The sequence below is a fragment of the Gouania willdenowi genome, chromosome 2 (assembly GCF_900634775.1).
Source record: "Gouania willdenowi chromosome 2, fGouWil2.1, whole genome shotgun sequence".
In the NCBI taxonomy this organism is placed as follows: domain Eukaryota; kingdom Metazoa; phylum Chordata; class Actinopteri; order Blenniiformes; family Gobiesocidae; genus Gouania; species Gouania willdenowi.
Window position 1 is genome coordinate 5,947,454 of NC_041045.1, and position 18,426 is coordinate 5,965,879.

At 39.0% G+C, this 18,426-nt stretch overlaps 1 protein-coding gene across 3 annotated transcripts in view; it reads left to right on the top strand.

Annotated features, from left to right (window-relative positions):
- pard3ba (par-3 family cell polarity regulator beta a) overlaps nucleotides 1-18,426 on the top strand; it is a 162,375-nt gene that overhangs the window by 87,624 nt on the left and 56,325 nt on the right. For all 3 annotated transcript variants that reach the window (XM_028470453.1, XM_028470464.1, XM_028470472.1), the window contains 3 exons: nucleotides 944-988; nucleotides 13,001-13,216; nucleotides 13,487-13,688. In XM_028470453.1, coding sequence (XP_028326254.1) covers nucleotides 944-988; nucleotides 13,001-13,216; nucleotides 13,487-13,688 — 463 coding nt within the window. The remainder of the gene's footprint in view (nucleotides 1-943; nucleotides 989-13,000; nucleotides 13,217-13,486; nucleotides 13,689-18,426) is intronic.

Below are 18,426 nucleotides of genomic sequence, written 5' to 3' on the forward strand. Positions count from 1 at the left end.
TGCTCTTCTTTTAATTATTTCTCCTTTTATCTCTGTTCCGTCTTTCTTTCATTTCCTCCTACAGTCGGAGTTATTTTTCCCTCGCTCATTCTTTTCAGTTTCAGTGTTTTATAGCAAATGCCACAACCAGTAGATACGTGTGGCACCATTTCATTTCTGCACCATCACAAACTCACATGTAAAGATTGTTTTTGCTGATGTTAATAGATGGGCAACTTTTATCACAGAAACCACATTACTAATATTCTTGTCAGCATTTGGAATAATGATCAGTCTAAGCGTTAACAAAGGAAACAATAAAGGGTTTGTGTATTTTTGTTGTAATGTGCGTTTTTGCAGTAATTCTGTGTGGGGTTTTTTGTTTTGTGTGTTTAAGATTTCTTTTGTATATTTTTGTTATTTTGTGTGTGTTTTTATCCTGATTATGAGTGTTTTTGTTGTCGTTTTTTGCAGTAATTCTGTGTATTTTTGTGTGTTTTTTGTTATTCGGTTGGTTTTTGGATACATTTTGTGTATTTTGTCGTGATTTTGTATATTTTTTTCTGTTTTTTGTTGTCATTTGTTTTGTTTTCTATTTGTATATTGTTTTGTATATTGTTAGTGTTTTGAGTGTTTTTGCAGTAATTCAGTGTATTTTTATTGTTTTGTGTGTTTTTTGTTGTCATTTGGTATATTTTTCTGTATTTTTTTGGTGTCTGGTGTTTATTTGTTGTTATATATTTTATGTATTTTTGTTTTGTATATGTTGTGTGTGTTTTTGTTGATCACTGTCCTTTTGGGGGTTTTTTTCAATAATTTTATATACTTTTCTATTGTAATTTTGTGTACTCTTGCGGTTTATGTGAATTCTTGGTCATTTTGTGTGTTTTTGGAGTCATTGTTTGTGTATCAGTTGCCCATGTCTGTGTTAATAGTTTCAATCATGCTTCTCTTTGTGTTCTAGTGGCTGATGAGAGCAACATGAGATCCCTGATTAGACAGAAGGACGGTGAGTCTAATTTTTCCTCTTTGACCTGAACATCTGCCACTTTTTGTCGTACGTCCTGTTCCTCGTGTCACTAATTGTAGCAGCTTAACAAGTTTCTTAACACTGTAGGGAAAAAAAAATGTGTGATTCTTGTTTTTATTTAAATATTTCTGCCTTGGCTGACTATTATTTCCCTCCGTCGTGCTCAGTTGAGCTACAAACTAGTTTGCATTCCAAGCTTTTAGCGACGTACAGCTGTGCAGGCCAGCAGGCCGACCGTGTTCATACAGTAGACGGCAGACGTTTTATAATACAATGCGTTCTGCCTGAATTATGTCTCCACACTCAGTTCCGCCTTGTATTATTCAGGACGTCTAGTTAGAGGTAAAAATAGAGCTTCCTGCTTGTTTTATTCCCTCTGAGTGACATGACACAATGCTGGTGGGGAAGCAGTTCTTCTACTTGTGACTGCAGCATCAGAAATCACAGCACAGACCTCTGCAGGGTTTGACTTTTTATTTTAAGATAGTCGCGCAGTGCATGAACATCCCAGTAGGAATGCCCAATAATAAAAAACTGTTTTCAAACATTATTTTTGCAAGTTTTATCCTCTCAGACCAATTCGTTGATCAAATCTGTCAACACATCAACTGTAAAAGGGACCCTCCTTCTTATGGGATGATTCTTGGGTACCCAATTATTGCGATTCTGAATTATTTTCATTGTAGTCTACAAGTACTGGGATATAATAGTAATGATAATACTGTATGTGGTTTTACTTTCCTTATTTTACTCATCCAAGAACATGGGGTTTAAATTATACATATATACATTTTGATTCTAAGGAGTAATATTGTTATTTAATATAGTCACACACACACAAAATCGTGATAAATCGTGAATCGATATTTTTCCCACACCGACTAATTTCTGGATTTTCTAAACTTCTGTCGTAAGCTTCAGACATATACAAAAAAAAATTTTATGATCAACCTTTTTTTTTAATGTCGAATTCCTGAGATGCCGCAGATTTTTCTCGTTTCCTTTACAGCTTCCATCGCAAAAAAATGTTAACTTTATTGAAAAAGGTCAAAATTGAGATTCTTCTTCGAATCACATAGAAATAACGTAAAATGGGCAATCACATATTTTAAAACAGTATTAATAAAGTTCTTTGAGTGCAAATCATTTTTTTAAACTAGTTTTCATGCTCAAAGACCTTGTGCCCTCACCTCACATGCGTCTCAGTTTAGGAGCCACTGCTGCTTTAGCCGAACAACATCCACCGTCTCACCCAGAGCAAAAAAAAAAGCATTACCGTCACTCCTTCCTGTATTAAATGCTGACGAAACATAGCACCAAAAACACTGTTCTGTCACTGAAACCTGAAACTAAACAAAAGAGAACCTAGAACTCAAGTTATCAGCATGAAGAGCCAAATAAACATAAGAATTAAAGGCAGATTAGCGCCTAGCTATGATGTGAATGATGCTAATGTTGTATCATCATTTTGATTGTGTCAGTTATGCCTCAACTTGACGATGATGTTGGTGTTTTGGTGAAAACGCGCCGACATCGACCTAATAAATCCACCTGCAGCAGCAGCTCGTGGAATACAAACGTGACGTTCCCTCCCCGTCTTCGTTCTACGTGATTTCCTTTCATATTTGATCACGTTACTCTTAAGTTAAACGATAAATAAAGCAATCGATTTCTTTTGCCACGGTATTTCTTTTCTCTTGCTTTCTTCCCTTTCTCTCGCAGCTCCAGTCCTGGCTAATGCGTATTGATGGAGCTTTTGCATGTTTTTTCACTTTTGCTGATGCAGCGTATTTGCCGAGCTTCCTGCACACACACCCCCACCCCCCCCCTCCTTCCTAAGTGGTTTCAGTGTTTCTTTATGGGCTTTGACATATTTCATTAGTCGGATGGTTTTAAGAGGCCTGTCGAGCTTCTTTAATCTGGCTAAAACCCTTTTTCCCTCTTGTTGAAGCCGCTGCGAGGTGCGCTCCACTCCTCTCACTCACTCCATCATCCCTCCTCTCTTTTTCTCCGCCTTGCCTCTCCACCTTTTTCAATTTCATCTGTTTGCACTCAGCCTATCCGGCTTCTTCCCAGTTGTTTTCCCTTGATCACTCTCTGTTTCACTTTTCCTAATCCCAAAACTTTATCCCTCGTCTCTCTTTACGATCACTTCCTGATTTGTTTTTTTCCAGCAGTTTAGTCCTATTTTTTCCTCTGTTCTTTGCTCCTGTGTCTGTTTCAGCCCTATTTGATTATAGTGAACATACTGCATCCACCAAACAGATGGCTTAGGAAAGTAATGGACACAGATCTGTTGGCAGATACTTCCGTTTCTTCTTCTCCAAGTCTTTTCCGTAACAACACACCTGGGAGCTCTTTGAGCACATGCTCCGTAAACGTACCTGCTGACTGCTCTTCTCTCCCCCATTTGCTCCTCATGATCATTTAATGGTAATGCTGTGGACCCGTCTGTTGTTGTTTCCGGAATGTTTATCGGTGACGCGCTAACTGCTAACCCTGCAGCGACACTATCAGTGCCATCACAGCGTCTCTCAGCCAGCAGCCGGCCGGCTCTGTTTGGATGCTGTGACTCCACGTCTTGCTATTTTATTTTCTTCCAAATACTTAGTCCAACATAACATCATATAAGAATCTCTTACACCCAATACATCAGCAGTTTTGAGAGCTTTCTGTAAAATCATGTGATCAAGGAAATATTACGACGTACCGTGGTTAAAATCTCGCCAAAACCTCATACAAACGCCCAAAAAACGATTCACCAATTTGCAAATTCAAAATATTATTCATAAACGAATGCATTTTGTTTTGTTTTTTGCAAATAAGTAATGTACCCGTCAAACAAATCCATTGTTTTACACGTACAAAAAAAATAAAAGAAACCCAAGACATTGGCAAGAATTAAAGTGATCCAGAATCAGTATATTAATCTGGATCCTTTCCAAAATGTAATTGAATCTTCCATTACGTAAGGTTTATCTTTAGTTTTAATCCTGTGAAAATCTTTTCAGTGCTTTTCACTTAATCTTTCTAGCAGACAAATCAACGAATAGACCTATAAACAGCAGTAATAAAGCAGAATTACCAGGTAACTTTATTGGATTTAAACAAAGTCACATTTTCATTCAAAATTTGAAGACTGAAATGGTACATGAAAACATATCCTTCAAATACAAAACAGGCCTTTTGGATGTGAATGTGCAAGGTGAAAAAATCAAAAATCCATTCCAAAAGTCACATGACAGTTCTTGAGTACAAAGACAAAAAAAAAACATTTATTCTAAAACATCGAAAAACTGTAACATAACTTTTTTTTTGCCTATTTAGCTATTAAATACTATTTTTAGTAATGGAATACATGTTTCTTTGCATGTGTAAAACATGCTGTATTTGTTTGATGGGTATGTTTCTTATTTGCAAAACAAAAATATTAGTTTGTGTGTATTAGAAGGTTTTGGCATGATTTTAACGCCATAAATTACCATTTCATTGTCGGATCTTTTTCACTTAGCCTTGCAACCCTTATGCATACTATATAGCTCCCCCCCCCCCCCCCCCCCCCCCCCACTGCATCATAATGATCCAGCAGAGATAGGCAGCAATTATGAAATGGCCTTTTAAGTCCCCTCCAGTTATTAAAGCCATTCATCGGGGGACTGGCCGAAGGCAAGCTGCCCATACGTCCCGTTCTGAAGAGCTAAACACAATTAGAGTCAGACCAGTGCTTTCCATCCAGCCTTCGTCTGGCTGAATGCGTTTAGATAAATACAGAGGGATGCTTCATGATTGAACAAGGCTTTAATTGGACTGGAGCTTTGATTGGCCATAACAGGAATTAGATTTGCTTTTACCGGCTATAGAGTTGCATGGAGTGATTTGACTTGAAGGCAGGTTCGACATGTGATTCGGAAATGATTGCCGTGGCATGACATCATTGATTTGTAAAGGATGCAGTTAGCCCACATAAGCATGAAGAAGGAAATGTGAAGGGAAACTGCAGATGAAGCATTAATCGCGACGCTTATCGAACACGACTTCGCTCCAAAGGCTTTAAATGGTGGATTCAGCTTGATGTATGTAGCAAGAGTACAACAGTAGCTTTAGTTTGTGAGAACTTTGATTTGATCGAGGCAACTGTTGGACACGAGTGGCATTAAGCGCTGCTGTTGAATTACATTACTTTTACTGAACCTTTCTCGGACTGCGTTTCATGCTTGTGTTCGATTAAATTCAGTAACCTTTCACGAACACGGTGACACAGACATCAGGCTTTTATTTTTACCAGTGTGTGTGCGTGTGTTTCTGTGTAGCAGAGTGCAGGTCAGGGCGTCCATTACTGGTCCCCAGAACAACAGCTTCAAGTTTTATTGGCTGATCCCGAGATTGGATACAAGATTGAAAAGTGTGCGTGTGCGTGTTACATGTGTGGACGTGTCGTTGGCATATCTGTGTGTCCTCGTCGCTTCCATTTGTTGGTGTCTTCTTTTTTCACCATTGGCTAAAATGTCTCCTTGGCAACGAAACGTCTCCTACGTATCTCCCTTTCTCACTCACACACACGCACATAGACACACATTGTCGCTCCATCGTTTCCGCCACTGCCACCCTCGGCAGTTTTGATGGAAGGGCCAATTTCCCATAGCCTTGGAAATGTTTCAGTCTGTCTGTTCACTATGAAGCACGTTGTAGCCCAGCCAACTGGTTGCTGTTCACTTCAGACTGTGTACTTCCTTTAGAAAATGACACTCTTTATTTTTGTTAATCGATTAACATAGTTTGAAAACTCTTAGAATATGATTCTACTCTAATATTTCTTTCTTTTTATGGGCTCTGTTGTGATATCATCTGTAGATGACCCAAGATTATATATTAGTACTTTATTAATCCCACAATGGGGAAATATCCTAAGATAGAAAAAAAAGAACATATTTTAACAATATAAAGAAATATGATGAAAACGTAATAGAATATTTTAACAATATAAAACAAACTTGTGTAAAATAAAGAAATAAATTACAAATAATTCAGAAAAACATTAAAAACAAAATAAAATATTTAACAATATACAATAAACTTGTGTAAAATAAAAAATAAATTGAAAAAATATTAAAAAACAAAATAAAATATTTTAACAATATACAAAAAACTTGTGTTAAATGAAAAAAAAATGTTAAAAAATAATTTTAAAAACAAAATAAAATATTTTAACAATATACAATAAACTTGAGTGAGGTATAATTATGTACAAAACACAAAAAAGACATTATTTTAATTGTCAAACTAATATTTAACAGGAAAAATGAATACATAACATAACAATACTTTGTGAAGAACAGTGCTCGTGAATATTAATATAAACACACACGCAGGAAGTGTAAGTTGTGAATGCAAGGTTGGAAAATTCTGTGAGGTATGCACATTCATTGTATTAATAAATAAAGCTGATTTAAAGTTATTCTGTAGTGAAGCGTCTTTTTAAAGACTCGGAAACTAGAAGCTGAAAAACATCTAAATCCAATCATCAGTTGAGTCCAAAACAGCAGGATTTAAACATGGTGCTCAGTGCACACACACACACACGTTTTTGCTCACTGTCCGTTTGTGTTTAGCTTCACTCTAAATGAATTGCTGCTAAATGTGCGCCGTAACAAAGCGCAGATGTACGGTCTGCAAAGCAAACAACATTGCTCCATTGGAAAGCTTCTCACAGAGATACAAATTGTTTCAGTGTGTCCATCAGAGAGAGAGAAATCCAGTGTCGGGAACGGCTTGTTCCTGCAGGCCATGAGTCCAAGTTTCCTTTAAGAAGCACAAAGCAGCAGCTCAGAGACCTAAACAGACATCTACTTAGATATTGCATGGTAATATAATTCAACATTTGTGCAGTAAATGTCAGCGTCATGAGACCAAAGCAATGGATAGAATGCGTGCGTTTAAAGAGCAGCAGGGTGTAAATGACATCACGCTGTTCAGGAGCCGCGTGTGACCAATATCGTTGAGCTGCACATTACATCAGCCGCCGCTGCATCGTTTAATGTGAAACGATACATAAATGGCAAACAATGGCATCCTCATTCGTTGCTGCTTCCCTGCACTGCTATGATGCATCGCATTTAGACGGTCAAATGCAAAGTTTAGTTTACACACTGTGTATGAGATCCGTGTCAGTGATTTGGTTGTTTAGCTCGGGAAGTTTTCCTTCCGCGGTTTGTCCTTGAACCGCCAAAACAAACCGGAGAGGATTGATGCCGTGAGAAAGCGTCGGCTGATAAAAAACCTAAATGCACTTGAAAAATAAATAGAAAGACCACAATTTTCAGTCAGGCAGATTAATCACTGAGAAAGTGCAGCGTATAAACTACAAGAGTAGAAAAGCAGCAGTTAGCAGCAGCATGAACTGATCAAATATGCAGGACAGAGCTGAGGAATCATCTGTGATGAGAAGTGATGGATGAGAGGTGAAACATCACAACTTAGGCAATGTTTGCAAAGTTGTGCTTTTGGAATAGATGTCACCATTAGGGATGGGCGATATAGACTAAAAAAATGATCCCGATAATTTCTGGTATTTATCACAATAACGATAAACATCACGATAAATAAAAAACTACAAATAAATAAAACAATTCCCAACTTAAAGTGTAAACAGGTTCATTACAAGCACAAATACATTTGAATACATCAATACATTAAAAATCTGTGCATTCGGATCACTCTATTAGTGTTATTGTACGAAATTTATTTATTTCCTCACTTAAAATGAAAAAGCGCATGTTTTTACTGTTGCTGAATCTTGTTTCATTCATCTTATGAGTTACATAAAGTTATGGTTAATAAAAAACTCTGATTTCATCTAATTAAACTAGATCAAGCTGATGATTTAATCATTCAGTATATTTATGTGTAATAATCACAATAGTTACATTAGTCTAATGGGACCAGCTTTGTCTGTGAACACGTGAAATATATTTAAAAAATATTGCGTTTGACAAGTTTGGACGGATGAATAGTGACATTAATTTTATGCTAACATTTATTTCACACAACATGTGACATGTTAGTTTTTATCCTTCCATACAAGTGTTAAATCTGACCATAAACAAATCAGTGACTCTGTGGTTTTATGACAGTAAGACTTGTTCTTTTTACTTGGTCTATTATTCCTTATATGGAGTGGTTAGCGTTAGCTCTTAGCCCAGTCTGTGTGTCGGTGGGTTAGCTTAGCATAGTTAGCTTTAGTTGAGTTTCCAGTTCAGGGTTCATCTCTGTCCCCGTGTTTCTGGAACTTTGGGTGGATATGACGGAGGAACTTGGATTGGTTCCCTTTGTTGGATGGTTCTCTGTTTTTAACCAAATAGCGGTCCATGATGTATCGCAGCTCGGCAGCTTCAGGTAGCTGAGACGAGCGCCGCTGTGTGTGTGTGTGTGTGTGTGAGCTGGGGGCGGGAGGCGTGGTGCACACCGCAGCCGCGGAGGCTTTGCTGCGGCGCTCCCGTAAACAGTGTTCCGCTCCAGAGAATAATAAGTTGACAATAAACAGGGGCAGTTTTGGCCTGTGGAGCAAGGATTTTATGGGCATTCTTGGCTAAATTGAGGGACAAATGGCCCGTGGCCTCGCTAATTTCCGACATGGCTATTTCTCGTTTATATCGGTGAGAATATTTTTGATGATAATTCATAAACGATAAAATATCACACACTCCTAGTCACCATGATCATTCACATTTTAACGTCTTTTCTTTGCAAATGATGAGAGATAGGGATTTTTTTTTTAATTTTACAAACTGATCCAAAATAATAATGTGGATCCTCTCCAAAATGTAATAGCATCTTCCATGGTTTAAGGTCTGGCTTTGGTTAAACTTTTGTCAAAATCTGTTGAGTACTTTTGACGTAATCTTTTTAACAAACAAATAAACCAATAAACACCAGTAATAAAGCAGAATTCACAGGTGCCAAGACACTAACAATGATAAATTAATAAGAAACTGCACAAAAGTAGATAGATTCCCTTTTTTGTCATTCAACATAACATCAGGGATGCATTTGAACAAAATTATGTTGCATTAGCCACAACAAAAACAGTTGAATAAGCAGCGAGAATACAAGAGAAATAAAAAGGATTAAAACCAGGTCAGGTCAGAGAGGGATTCAGTATAAATATATAAAAATACATAGAAAATGGTAAAACTTGAACTTGATTATGTCAATAGTGCAAATAAGTGTTCTTGTATGTGTGGGCTGTGCATAAGATTAATTCTATATGTTGTAATTCACACTGGTGAACCTGCAGCCTATGTTCAGAGGTGTTAACAGTTCATGCTGGATGGTGGTGGGTGGATGGGGTACCTGATGATTGACTCTGTGCACCGAGGGCAGAAGTTCCAAACTTTCTTAGTCTGCTTGGGAAAAGATTACAACAGAAAGTCACAGGCTGCGAAGTGATGTTTAAAGTTGCATTCATCCAAAAAGTTCAGATTTGTGATGAAAAATGGAAAATGAAAGTAAAAATATACATGTTTTCAGCTCAAATTGCTGCAGCCAGGGCTGAAATTGACACGATCACATGATCTCAGAGTATTACAGCTGTGAAGGACGTCAGCATTTTTATTTCTCAGCCGCTTGGATGTTTGTCAAGCGTGTGCAGCAGCTTGAATCGGTTTCAATCAGGCAGACACGATGAGAACGGATCCTGGAGAGCATCTGCTGGCACAGCGGGCAGTGATATGTGATAAACGCCCATTTCACCCTCCATTGGATCGGGTTGGTGACGATCGCCACCTCTTCCTCACCCATCCATCCTATTAAAGCCTCATTATTCATTTACCTCCAGCCCCAAACGCTTGACGTGCACGGGAGAACGAACGCTCCCTTCTTATCTTATCTCTTCTATTTGTTCTAAGGCGGTCAAGGACACCCACTGCCATCTAAAATAAGCAGTTTTCATAACTTTATTTTCTCTCTTCTCTAAAAACTCTGACACTTTTATGTAAATACACATCCACCCACCTCCTCCTCGCATTTCCTCTCTGCAGTGCAGATGTGCACCGGCAAGAAGCTTAATTCTATCAGGCTGCGCACTGGACAGCCGTAATTACATTTGTGACACAAATCCTGCCTCTCAAATTGAGCGTTTTTATTCCTGAGCACCCCACGCTCCGCCATCCTCCTCTATTTATAAGCCCTTATTCCCCATAAATCCCACTTCATCTCGAAAAGTCAATTTACAACTTAAAAGACAGTACGGCTCTGCGTGTTTTCCCCTTTTATTGCCACTTCACCTTCACTCTGCCCCCCCCCCCTCAGTTAGTCACTCCACTTTGGATTTTAAAGCCTCTGAAGTATTCTGAAAAATGTCTTAAAGAGAGTGTCATGATGCTAGAAAAAAGAGAAATAATAGCTGTCCACCATCACACATCCTTTCTCTTGATTACTTTTTTCTTGTATTTTCCAGCTGTGGACTTCCTTCACTTTTCCCACCCTCCCTTTCCTGATCCCTTCCTCCTCCTCCTCCTCCTCCTCTTCTTCCTCCTGCTGCTGACTCAGCTCTGACCTTCGCTCCCACTGCTCCCTTTTCCTCGTCCTCCTCCTCCTCTCTCAGGCTGGAGGCCATCCTCGAGTACAGTACGGTGGCAGCTCGATTTCTCACTTTGCTCTCTTGCCTATGCATGAGCCTGTCGTTTTGTCGCAGCGCTGTTCATCACCATTCATCACTCCTCTGTGTTTCTACTGCAAGACTGTCCACACTGCTTGCTTTTTCCTTCTGTTATGATATATTTCCTTTCTCTATTTTCATTTAAAGCTGCTGGAGATATAGTGTAGGCCTCATTGATCAATAAATCCAAGATCATTGATTTGAATTACTGCTCAAATGTTTATTTTGATCTCCACTGTAAACGCTTTCTTATTGGCATTGTCTGAAAAGTTTCCCGCATTGCATTGTGGGATATGGAGTCCTGTAGACCAGTGGTTCTCAACCTTTCCAGCCCTTGACCCCCAAAATAAAGGTGCCAGAGACTGGGGACCCCCCACTGCACCTGAAGGTGGTTGAACACAGACATGAACGTTGAAGAACAGTCATGTGGAGACAGGGTCATCTATAAAGGGGAGAGATTTTTGGGGTCAATCCATAAAGTCAGTAAAATGATGGTCCATTGTTCTATGAATCTGTGATAACCACATTTATTTATTGATTTGAATAATATCCACTGTTATCCAGGAAGTTTATTATTATTTGCGTCATAGCATGTAGTCATCTTAAAGATGTAAATCTTTGTTTTAATCAGAAATAAAATGGGTTAAAAGTGACCAAAAATGGTGGAAGAGGTGGTGAAATTAGAATATTGGAACAATTAGTATAAACTGGCAAAATGATGTGATTAAATTGGTAAAAAATAAGCATGGAATATAGTGAAGAGGTTAAAAGTGGCAATAGTAGGTCAGCATATGCAACATCCGGTGGGAAAATTGGTGGAAAGGGTTTATAAGAGCTGAAAATGTCTTGAAAGTGGAAAACATTTTCAGAAAAGGGATTGAAATTTGATAGAGAAGTGGCAGAAATGTGAGTAATGTAGTAAAATATATTAAAAGGAGCAAATGAAAAATAGGTTAAAATATGGCAAGTTTGGTGTAGTTGGATAAAAAGGGTAAGAATAAAACGTTCTCAGTTTCTTGAAGACATCTGGCAAATATCGGGAACAAACTGAAATGAGAGTTGAGCTAATCACTGTCCTCCTAAGAAGAGAAACACAAGATTTCCCAGTGAGAATGAAGTAAAAACACACAATGAAAACAAACTTTTGAGCAGTTATTTTAACCTTTTTTTTTTTTTTTTTTCCCAGTAAATGATCTTCTTTTTATCGACCTATGAAGGCTTCACTGTTTCTTTATCAGATTGAAGACAATGATCGTCTCCAGCAGCTTTAGAGTGTTTTCAATTGCTCAAAATTACTGTAATCAGATTACTTTAAGTCTCCCTACAAACTGTATGAAATTTAATTTGACTAAAGGAGGATTTCAGTGAGTCTAATGAAGAGGGTCTTTAAATAAAAAAAGCCTCTCTGGAGGGAATAGGTACAAATGTAATGTTTTGTAAGCAGCTCGTCCTCAATTCTGTCTCATTTTATCAGCGGCTGCATCTTTAATCCAGAGCTGAATTGCGTCTTTTTTCCCCGGCCACTTCTCGTCTTTGCTTTGTGAATTAAGCTCAAACGTGAAGGAAAGTGATATGAGGGTCCCACGTGTGCTGAAAAATCGTCCTCTGTCTGGTTAGGAGTAATGGGGTTCTCCTTGAGAGCAAACAGTTCACAGCCACTCTGACTGTCTCAGAGGGTCGCGCTAAGTGTCTTTGCAAAGTCTGCCAAAGCATAGATGTTTCTCTGCCGGCTTAAAGACCCACGACGAGTCTGCACGAGTGTTTCAAGCCCACTTTTCATGTAAATTAGAGAATAAATCAGCATTTTATAAAGTGCGAGAACAACTTTAGAAAGGTCTTTACATCCATGTTGAAATTTTGCACACAATAGTGATGCATCAGCTCAAATAAAGACGATGGAAACATTAACAGTCACTTCATGTTATTTCAAACTTTTATTTTGTGTTTTACATGCTATTTACAAACAAAATACATCATGAGTTTCCATTGTAACACAATTTGTCTGTATTTAACATTTAAAGCAGGAGTGTCATACTCTTTTCAGTTCAGGGGCCACATAAGACATAACAGTACCCCAGAAAGGTGAGGAAATATGAGTCCGTTGGCTCTAGTTTCAAAATAAAATGTTGTAACCTGAGTTAAAAGCTCCAAAAGGTTCAAGAACAGCATCAAAATTACATTGGCTTTTATTTTGTAGGTGTTTTCGAATCTGACGCCTTGTTTGGATTATTTTGAGTGTGACACTTCTGCTTTACAGGAAAAAAATGGATTTTGAGAGACTGAATGTTTTGCCGGACACTGTATAGCACACACCTGTGTTTTCTTTGCTAATCCAGATCCTGCATCCGGAGGCTCGTTGGGTCCGACCCTGGGACTCATGAAGTCCAGCTCCTTAGAGAGTCTGCAGACGGCCGTGTCGGAGGCCAAGCAGAAAGACTCCCAGGCTCAGGTGCCGTTTTACCGGCCGCGCCCGCACATGGTGCGCGGGCGAGGGTGTAACCAGAGTTTCCGCATCGCCATCGACAAATCGTATGACGGACCATCGGAAGACGGTAAGAATAAAGAACAGACGCACTTAAAGGATGAAAAACCAAGATATTTATTTAAATATGTGACCTGCTGTCCTGATGCACATCCATTAGGCTTTAACTCACTGGCAAAGAAAAGCAGGAGGTCTGCCAAGGGACAGAACTTAATGAAACCACTCAGCACTTTAAAAAGAACAACTTTATCCCCTGCAGCAGCATATTTTTATAATACCTTTATTACATGAAAGATCTTAACTTTTCTAAACATATAGCTCGATGTTGTCTTGTCCTCAGACGATGACATGTCGGAGCACAGCTCAGGTATGGAAACGCCCGCCAGCAGCTCCTCCCGCCAAGATCTGGATGCAGAGGATGGAAAGAAGAAGAAAACCAAAGGGAAGAAGAAGAAGAAGGAGAAGAAGAGCAAAGGGAAGAAGATCGATGACTCTGTAGACACGGAGAAGAAGACCAAAAAGAAGGGGTTCGGTATTTTAAGGTAGGAGAAAAATGCAGTGGTATGACTTTAAAAAGCTGGTAAACGTCAAAAACTATGAGCACGGTCTTTACGCTCTGCTGTGTGTATGATCATGGGATGTTTAACAAAAAATGGTTTTCTAGAGCAGGGGTTCAGAACCCTAGGGTTTGCGAGACACTGGGAGGAGGTCGCCAGATGCCTTCAAATAACTAGGAATAATACAATTTGAGCCAATTATTGCTTATTTTTACCCTTTTTCTGCAACTACACCAAACTTGCAATATTTTAACCTGTTTTCATCACTTTTTCTTGCCATGTTTTTGCTTATTTTAATGTATTTTTTCTGCATTACTCACATTTCTGCCACTTCTCCATCACATTTCAATGCCCTTTCTGCACTTTCCCCACCTTATGTCACATATCTTGACCCGTTATTGTCACTTTTAACCTCTTTTCAACATGGGTCATGTTTATTTTTTGCCAATTTAACCACATTCACAATTTGTCGTGCCCATTATTTGTCAGTTTAAACTATTTGTTCCATCTTTTTAAATTACATGACTTGGTTAAAAGTTGCAAATTAGAGTTTTAAAGAAAGGCTTAAAAGTGGAAGAAATGGTTCCACCATTTCTTCCACTTTTAAGTCTTTCTTTAAAACTCTAATTTGCAACTTTTAACCAATTTCTGTGGTTTTTAAAACCCCATTTCACCACCTTTACCATTATTTTTGGTCATTTTTAACCCATTTTATTTCTGATAAGGATTTACATCTTGAAGATGACTATATACTATGGCCCAAATAACACTAAACTTCCTGGATAACAGTGGATATTATTCAGATAAATACCAGTAAATAAATGTTGTTATCACAGATTCATAGAACAATGGACCATCATTTTGCTGACTTTATGGATGGACCCCAAAAATCTCTCCCTTTCATTCCCCCTTAAAGATGGCCCTGTCTCCATGACTGTTCTTCAATGTTCATGTCTGTGTTCAACCACCTTCAGGTACAGAGGTGTTCCCCCCCACTCTCTGGCACCTTTATTTTGGGAGTCAAGGGCTGAAAAGGTTGAGAACTACTGAGCGAGACTTTTCATCTCTCCTGTTAAACAGTATTCAACTCGTTTAAATTGCAATAATTCAACTCGGGCAAAGCCAGCAGAATTATGGGATACTGGATTATTATAAGCACCAGGGAAGGTCCCAGTAAACCGATCCCAAACCAAACAGCTCGTCAGCTCTTTATCAACCTGTCCCCATCATGATTGGTGGAGGTCCAATCCTCCAGCAGCAATGCTTATCTGTTGGCAGTGACACGGTGTGGTCAGTGTATCACCACACTTCCAACACTTGAGATTCAATTAGGCTGTGACGAGCGATAGCACGGGGCTGAGCGCCGGCCCACAGATGCCAGATAAGAATCCAATCGGCCACAGTGTCAAGGGCAGTAATGGAAGAGATGTTCACACGGTGGGGCTGAAAGTAGAAGAGGAAGGGCAAGATGAAGGACACGCTCCGAGCACAAGTCGGAGCTAAAATCCCAGTCCAGCACAAAAAAAAGTGATTGTTTTGTTTCCCAAATAGAGCAATTTCTAACGTTAACCAAGCATGCGTCGGCTCTCTGCAGAGAAATAAGCAGCGCCTGCGACTTCTAGCTGTGTGACAGATTGTGTTTGTATAAAAAGTTTGAGAGGAAATTTCTGCATCTAAACGCACGATTACAATCTTTTTCCTCATTGCAACAAGTGCTGTATAACTCTGATTTATCCCAACAATGTTTGCCTGTGTATTAAATAAAAACAGACCTATATGTTTCAGTAATGACACACACACACACAGTGAGGTTCCAGATTGTCTCCCCACTGCGTCCCCGTCTCATCCTGGCCTTTATCTGGCCAACGTGATTGTTATTGAACATGAAATATGGTTTAATTAGCTCCAATGCGGCGCTGTTGAGCCGGATTGCAGCTCTCCAATGTTATTCCTCTCCAATGGCAACATGAGGAAAAGGGCAATTTATAAACATGTGACCTCCATTTTACTCAGCAGCAAACGTGTGCACACCAACAGCTCGCTCGGTAAATGTTGGAAATCAGCCCTGTCCTTTCAGTGGCCGTAAATATTTGGCTTCGCCGTGCCAGTATTTGAAGAACAAGTTGTTTTTGGCGCCCATATGTTGCAAACAGCTGGGCGTAAGGTGACCTCTTAAAATCACAGATTTACTGTGGGAAAATGTTTTTTTTTTTCTTCAAACTAAATAATTTTTTTATATAAACACACTGCTCAGATTACACTAGACCAGTTTAGCTCTCTAATCTAATGATGATAATATGATTCTAATATAATGTGGAATGATTGTATTCAACTCGACCAGACTTGGGCAACTGGCCACCTCTTTTGAAAGACCCCCAAAGTAAATGCACAACAAAAACACAATATAACACAAAATGACTTGCAAAAGTACACAAAATGACAGGAAAATATACAAAATGACTTCATGAACAGAAAAAAAACTATAAAAACTACTCAATAATGACTATAAAAACACGCCACAAAACGACAACAAACACACACACAATTAGCGCGAAAGAGACACAATAACAAAAATATACACAATGACAAATACAATACAAAATGACAAGAAGAAAATCATAAAATGAATCCAAAAACGCCAAACAACAACAAGCGCACACAAGATAAGCGAAAAATATTCAAAATTAACTAACTAAAATACAATAAATGATTCCAAAAAACAATACTACAAAAAAATCCAATGCATTATTATTATTATTATTATTATTATTATTATTATTATTAAAAACACACAAAATGACAAAAACACAAAAGGATAGCCTTAGTCATTGGTCATTATTCTAAATGCTGACATGAATGTGGGTAATGTGGCCCTCAGATTAGACGATCACATTTTTGTGGCCCCTGATGTGATTAAACCTAAACTAGACTGCTTCTGTTATTAAGTTATTTTGAAGATGTTTTATGTTCTGAAACTCAAGTCACTGTAGAATTTGTTGAGGTGAGTTGGTTTAACTCTTAGTCCTGTTACTGTAACATAAAAACTAGTAAACGGCCACACAGACACTTTTAATGACATGACATCAACATGTGACGCCACTTCAGCCTGCGTCTCTCTAAGGGACAGCACGTGTGAGTAAGTTCTTTAAAGGTGCTAAATGTCTCCCTCTCTGTACATTAAAATAAATGTATGTTGTGACAAGTACAACAGAGTCTTCTAATGGCATCTGTTATGTAAAAATTAGAGACATGTTTCTTGCTGCTCTGCAGTAAGATGTCCAATCTTCTACCAGCAGCCACACAAAGCCCAGCTCCCATCTTGTCTCTCTGATTGCTAAATAAGCCGAGACAAATGGCCGTGCCCTTCAGACCTTCCTTGGCGGCGGGTGACTGCTCGTCTTGTCTGTATTCAGCAGACAGCAGTAAAGCCTGTGCCTGCAATGCAGCCCCCGGGGGCCGTCCCAGGAAGAATGAAACACTGCCGTTTTCTCTCAGCATCGCTGCCACATCCACATATTCTCTTCTGACCCAGTCAGTAGTTTCAAATGTCAGGAAATCATCGGGGTTGCTTTTTTGTTTTGAACAAAAACCTCAAAAAGCCAAAAATATCTTTTTTAAAGTAAGGGCTTGTGCTGCTCAGGCTGAAGATGTACTTTAATGGAAGTTTGGATGTATTTTGGTTTATTCAGATGTCAGGAATTGGAGGATAAAGGTCTTGACTTCCATCCGCTGATGGTCTTTGCTCCCCAGTGACATTTGGAGTATTTTTACTTTGCTCTCGTGTGACTCCGTCTCCTGAGGTGTCACCGCTGAACCGCCCCACGTTCCCCCAGTGCCCAATCCCACAAATCACTCAGGATCAGAGTATCCAGAGACATGAAAGTCGGCGTGGTGTGATCCGCTCTCCACAAATCCAACGCCATCAGAAAAATCCTCTCCCCCTTCTTCTGTGTTTGCAGCTCAGGAAAAATCCAACAAGAAAGCAAGCCAATTAGTGCGTTCCGTTCCGCTCTCATCCTATCACGGAGCAGCAGAATGTGCAGGGTTGAAGTGATGGCTGGGTGATGGCTGGGTGGTGTTCTGCTCAGCCAAAGGCTTGGTGTCAAACTGGAAGTATTGGCTAAATTACTGCTGCAGGTTCCCTGAATTTAAAGTGTTCCTCTCCTGATTTGTCTTCATTTTCACCGTTTCTCACTTTGATTGTGGCTTTGTCGCTTCTTTCGTGCTCTATATTTTATTGCTCCCTCTCTCTCTTAGCTCAGCTCACCGACTATCTGTCCTTGAACGAACTCTAGCTTTAACTTGGCATTAGACAAAGGGAGTCGTTTGAGAGAAATGCTGAAAAGTTTGTGATTTTCTTCAATTAGGAGGAACAATATAAGTAGTGCCAGGCGACGGAGAGCTGCAGAGACAAAGGCAGTTCATGTGTCATGTTTCATTAAAGGGATCCTCCACTGCTTTTACAAATGTGGCCTAAAATCTCTGAAATGTCCTTATTAGCTGATATATTCTTGACAAAATGCATTATTTTTGCACCATATTTGTTTTGTTAACTTTTAAAAATGGGACTACTTGTTTTCTATTGGCGTCATGCATCTATCCTGCTTTTTTTTAGATCATTTAGCAGGACAAAATGACAATTTGTGCTGCTTTTGTTTGCACTAGATAATCAAGAAAAGTTAAAGATGTCGATGTTAGCCTATTTTTTTGTTTGCCGAAAGAG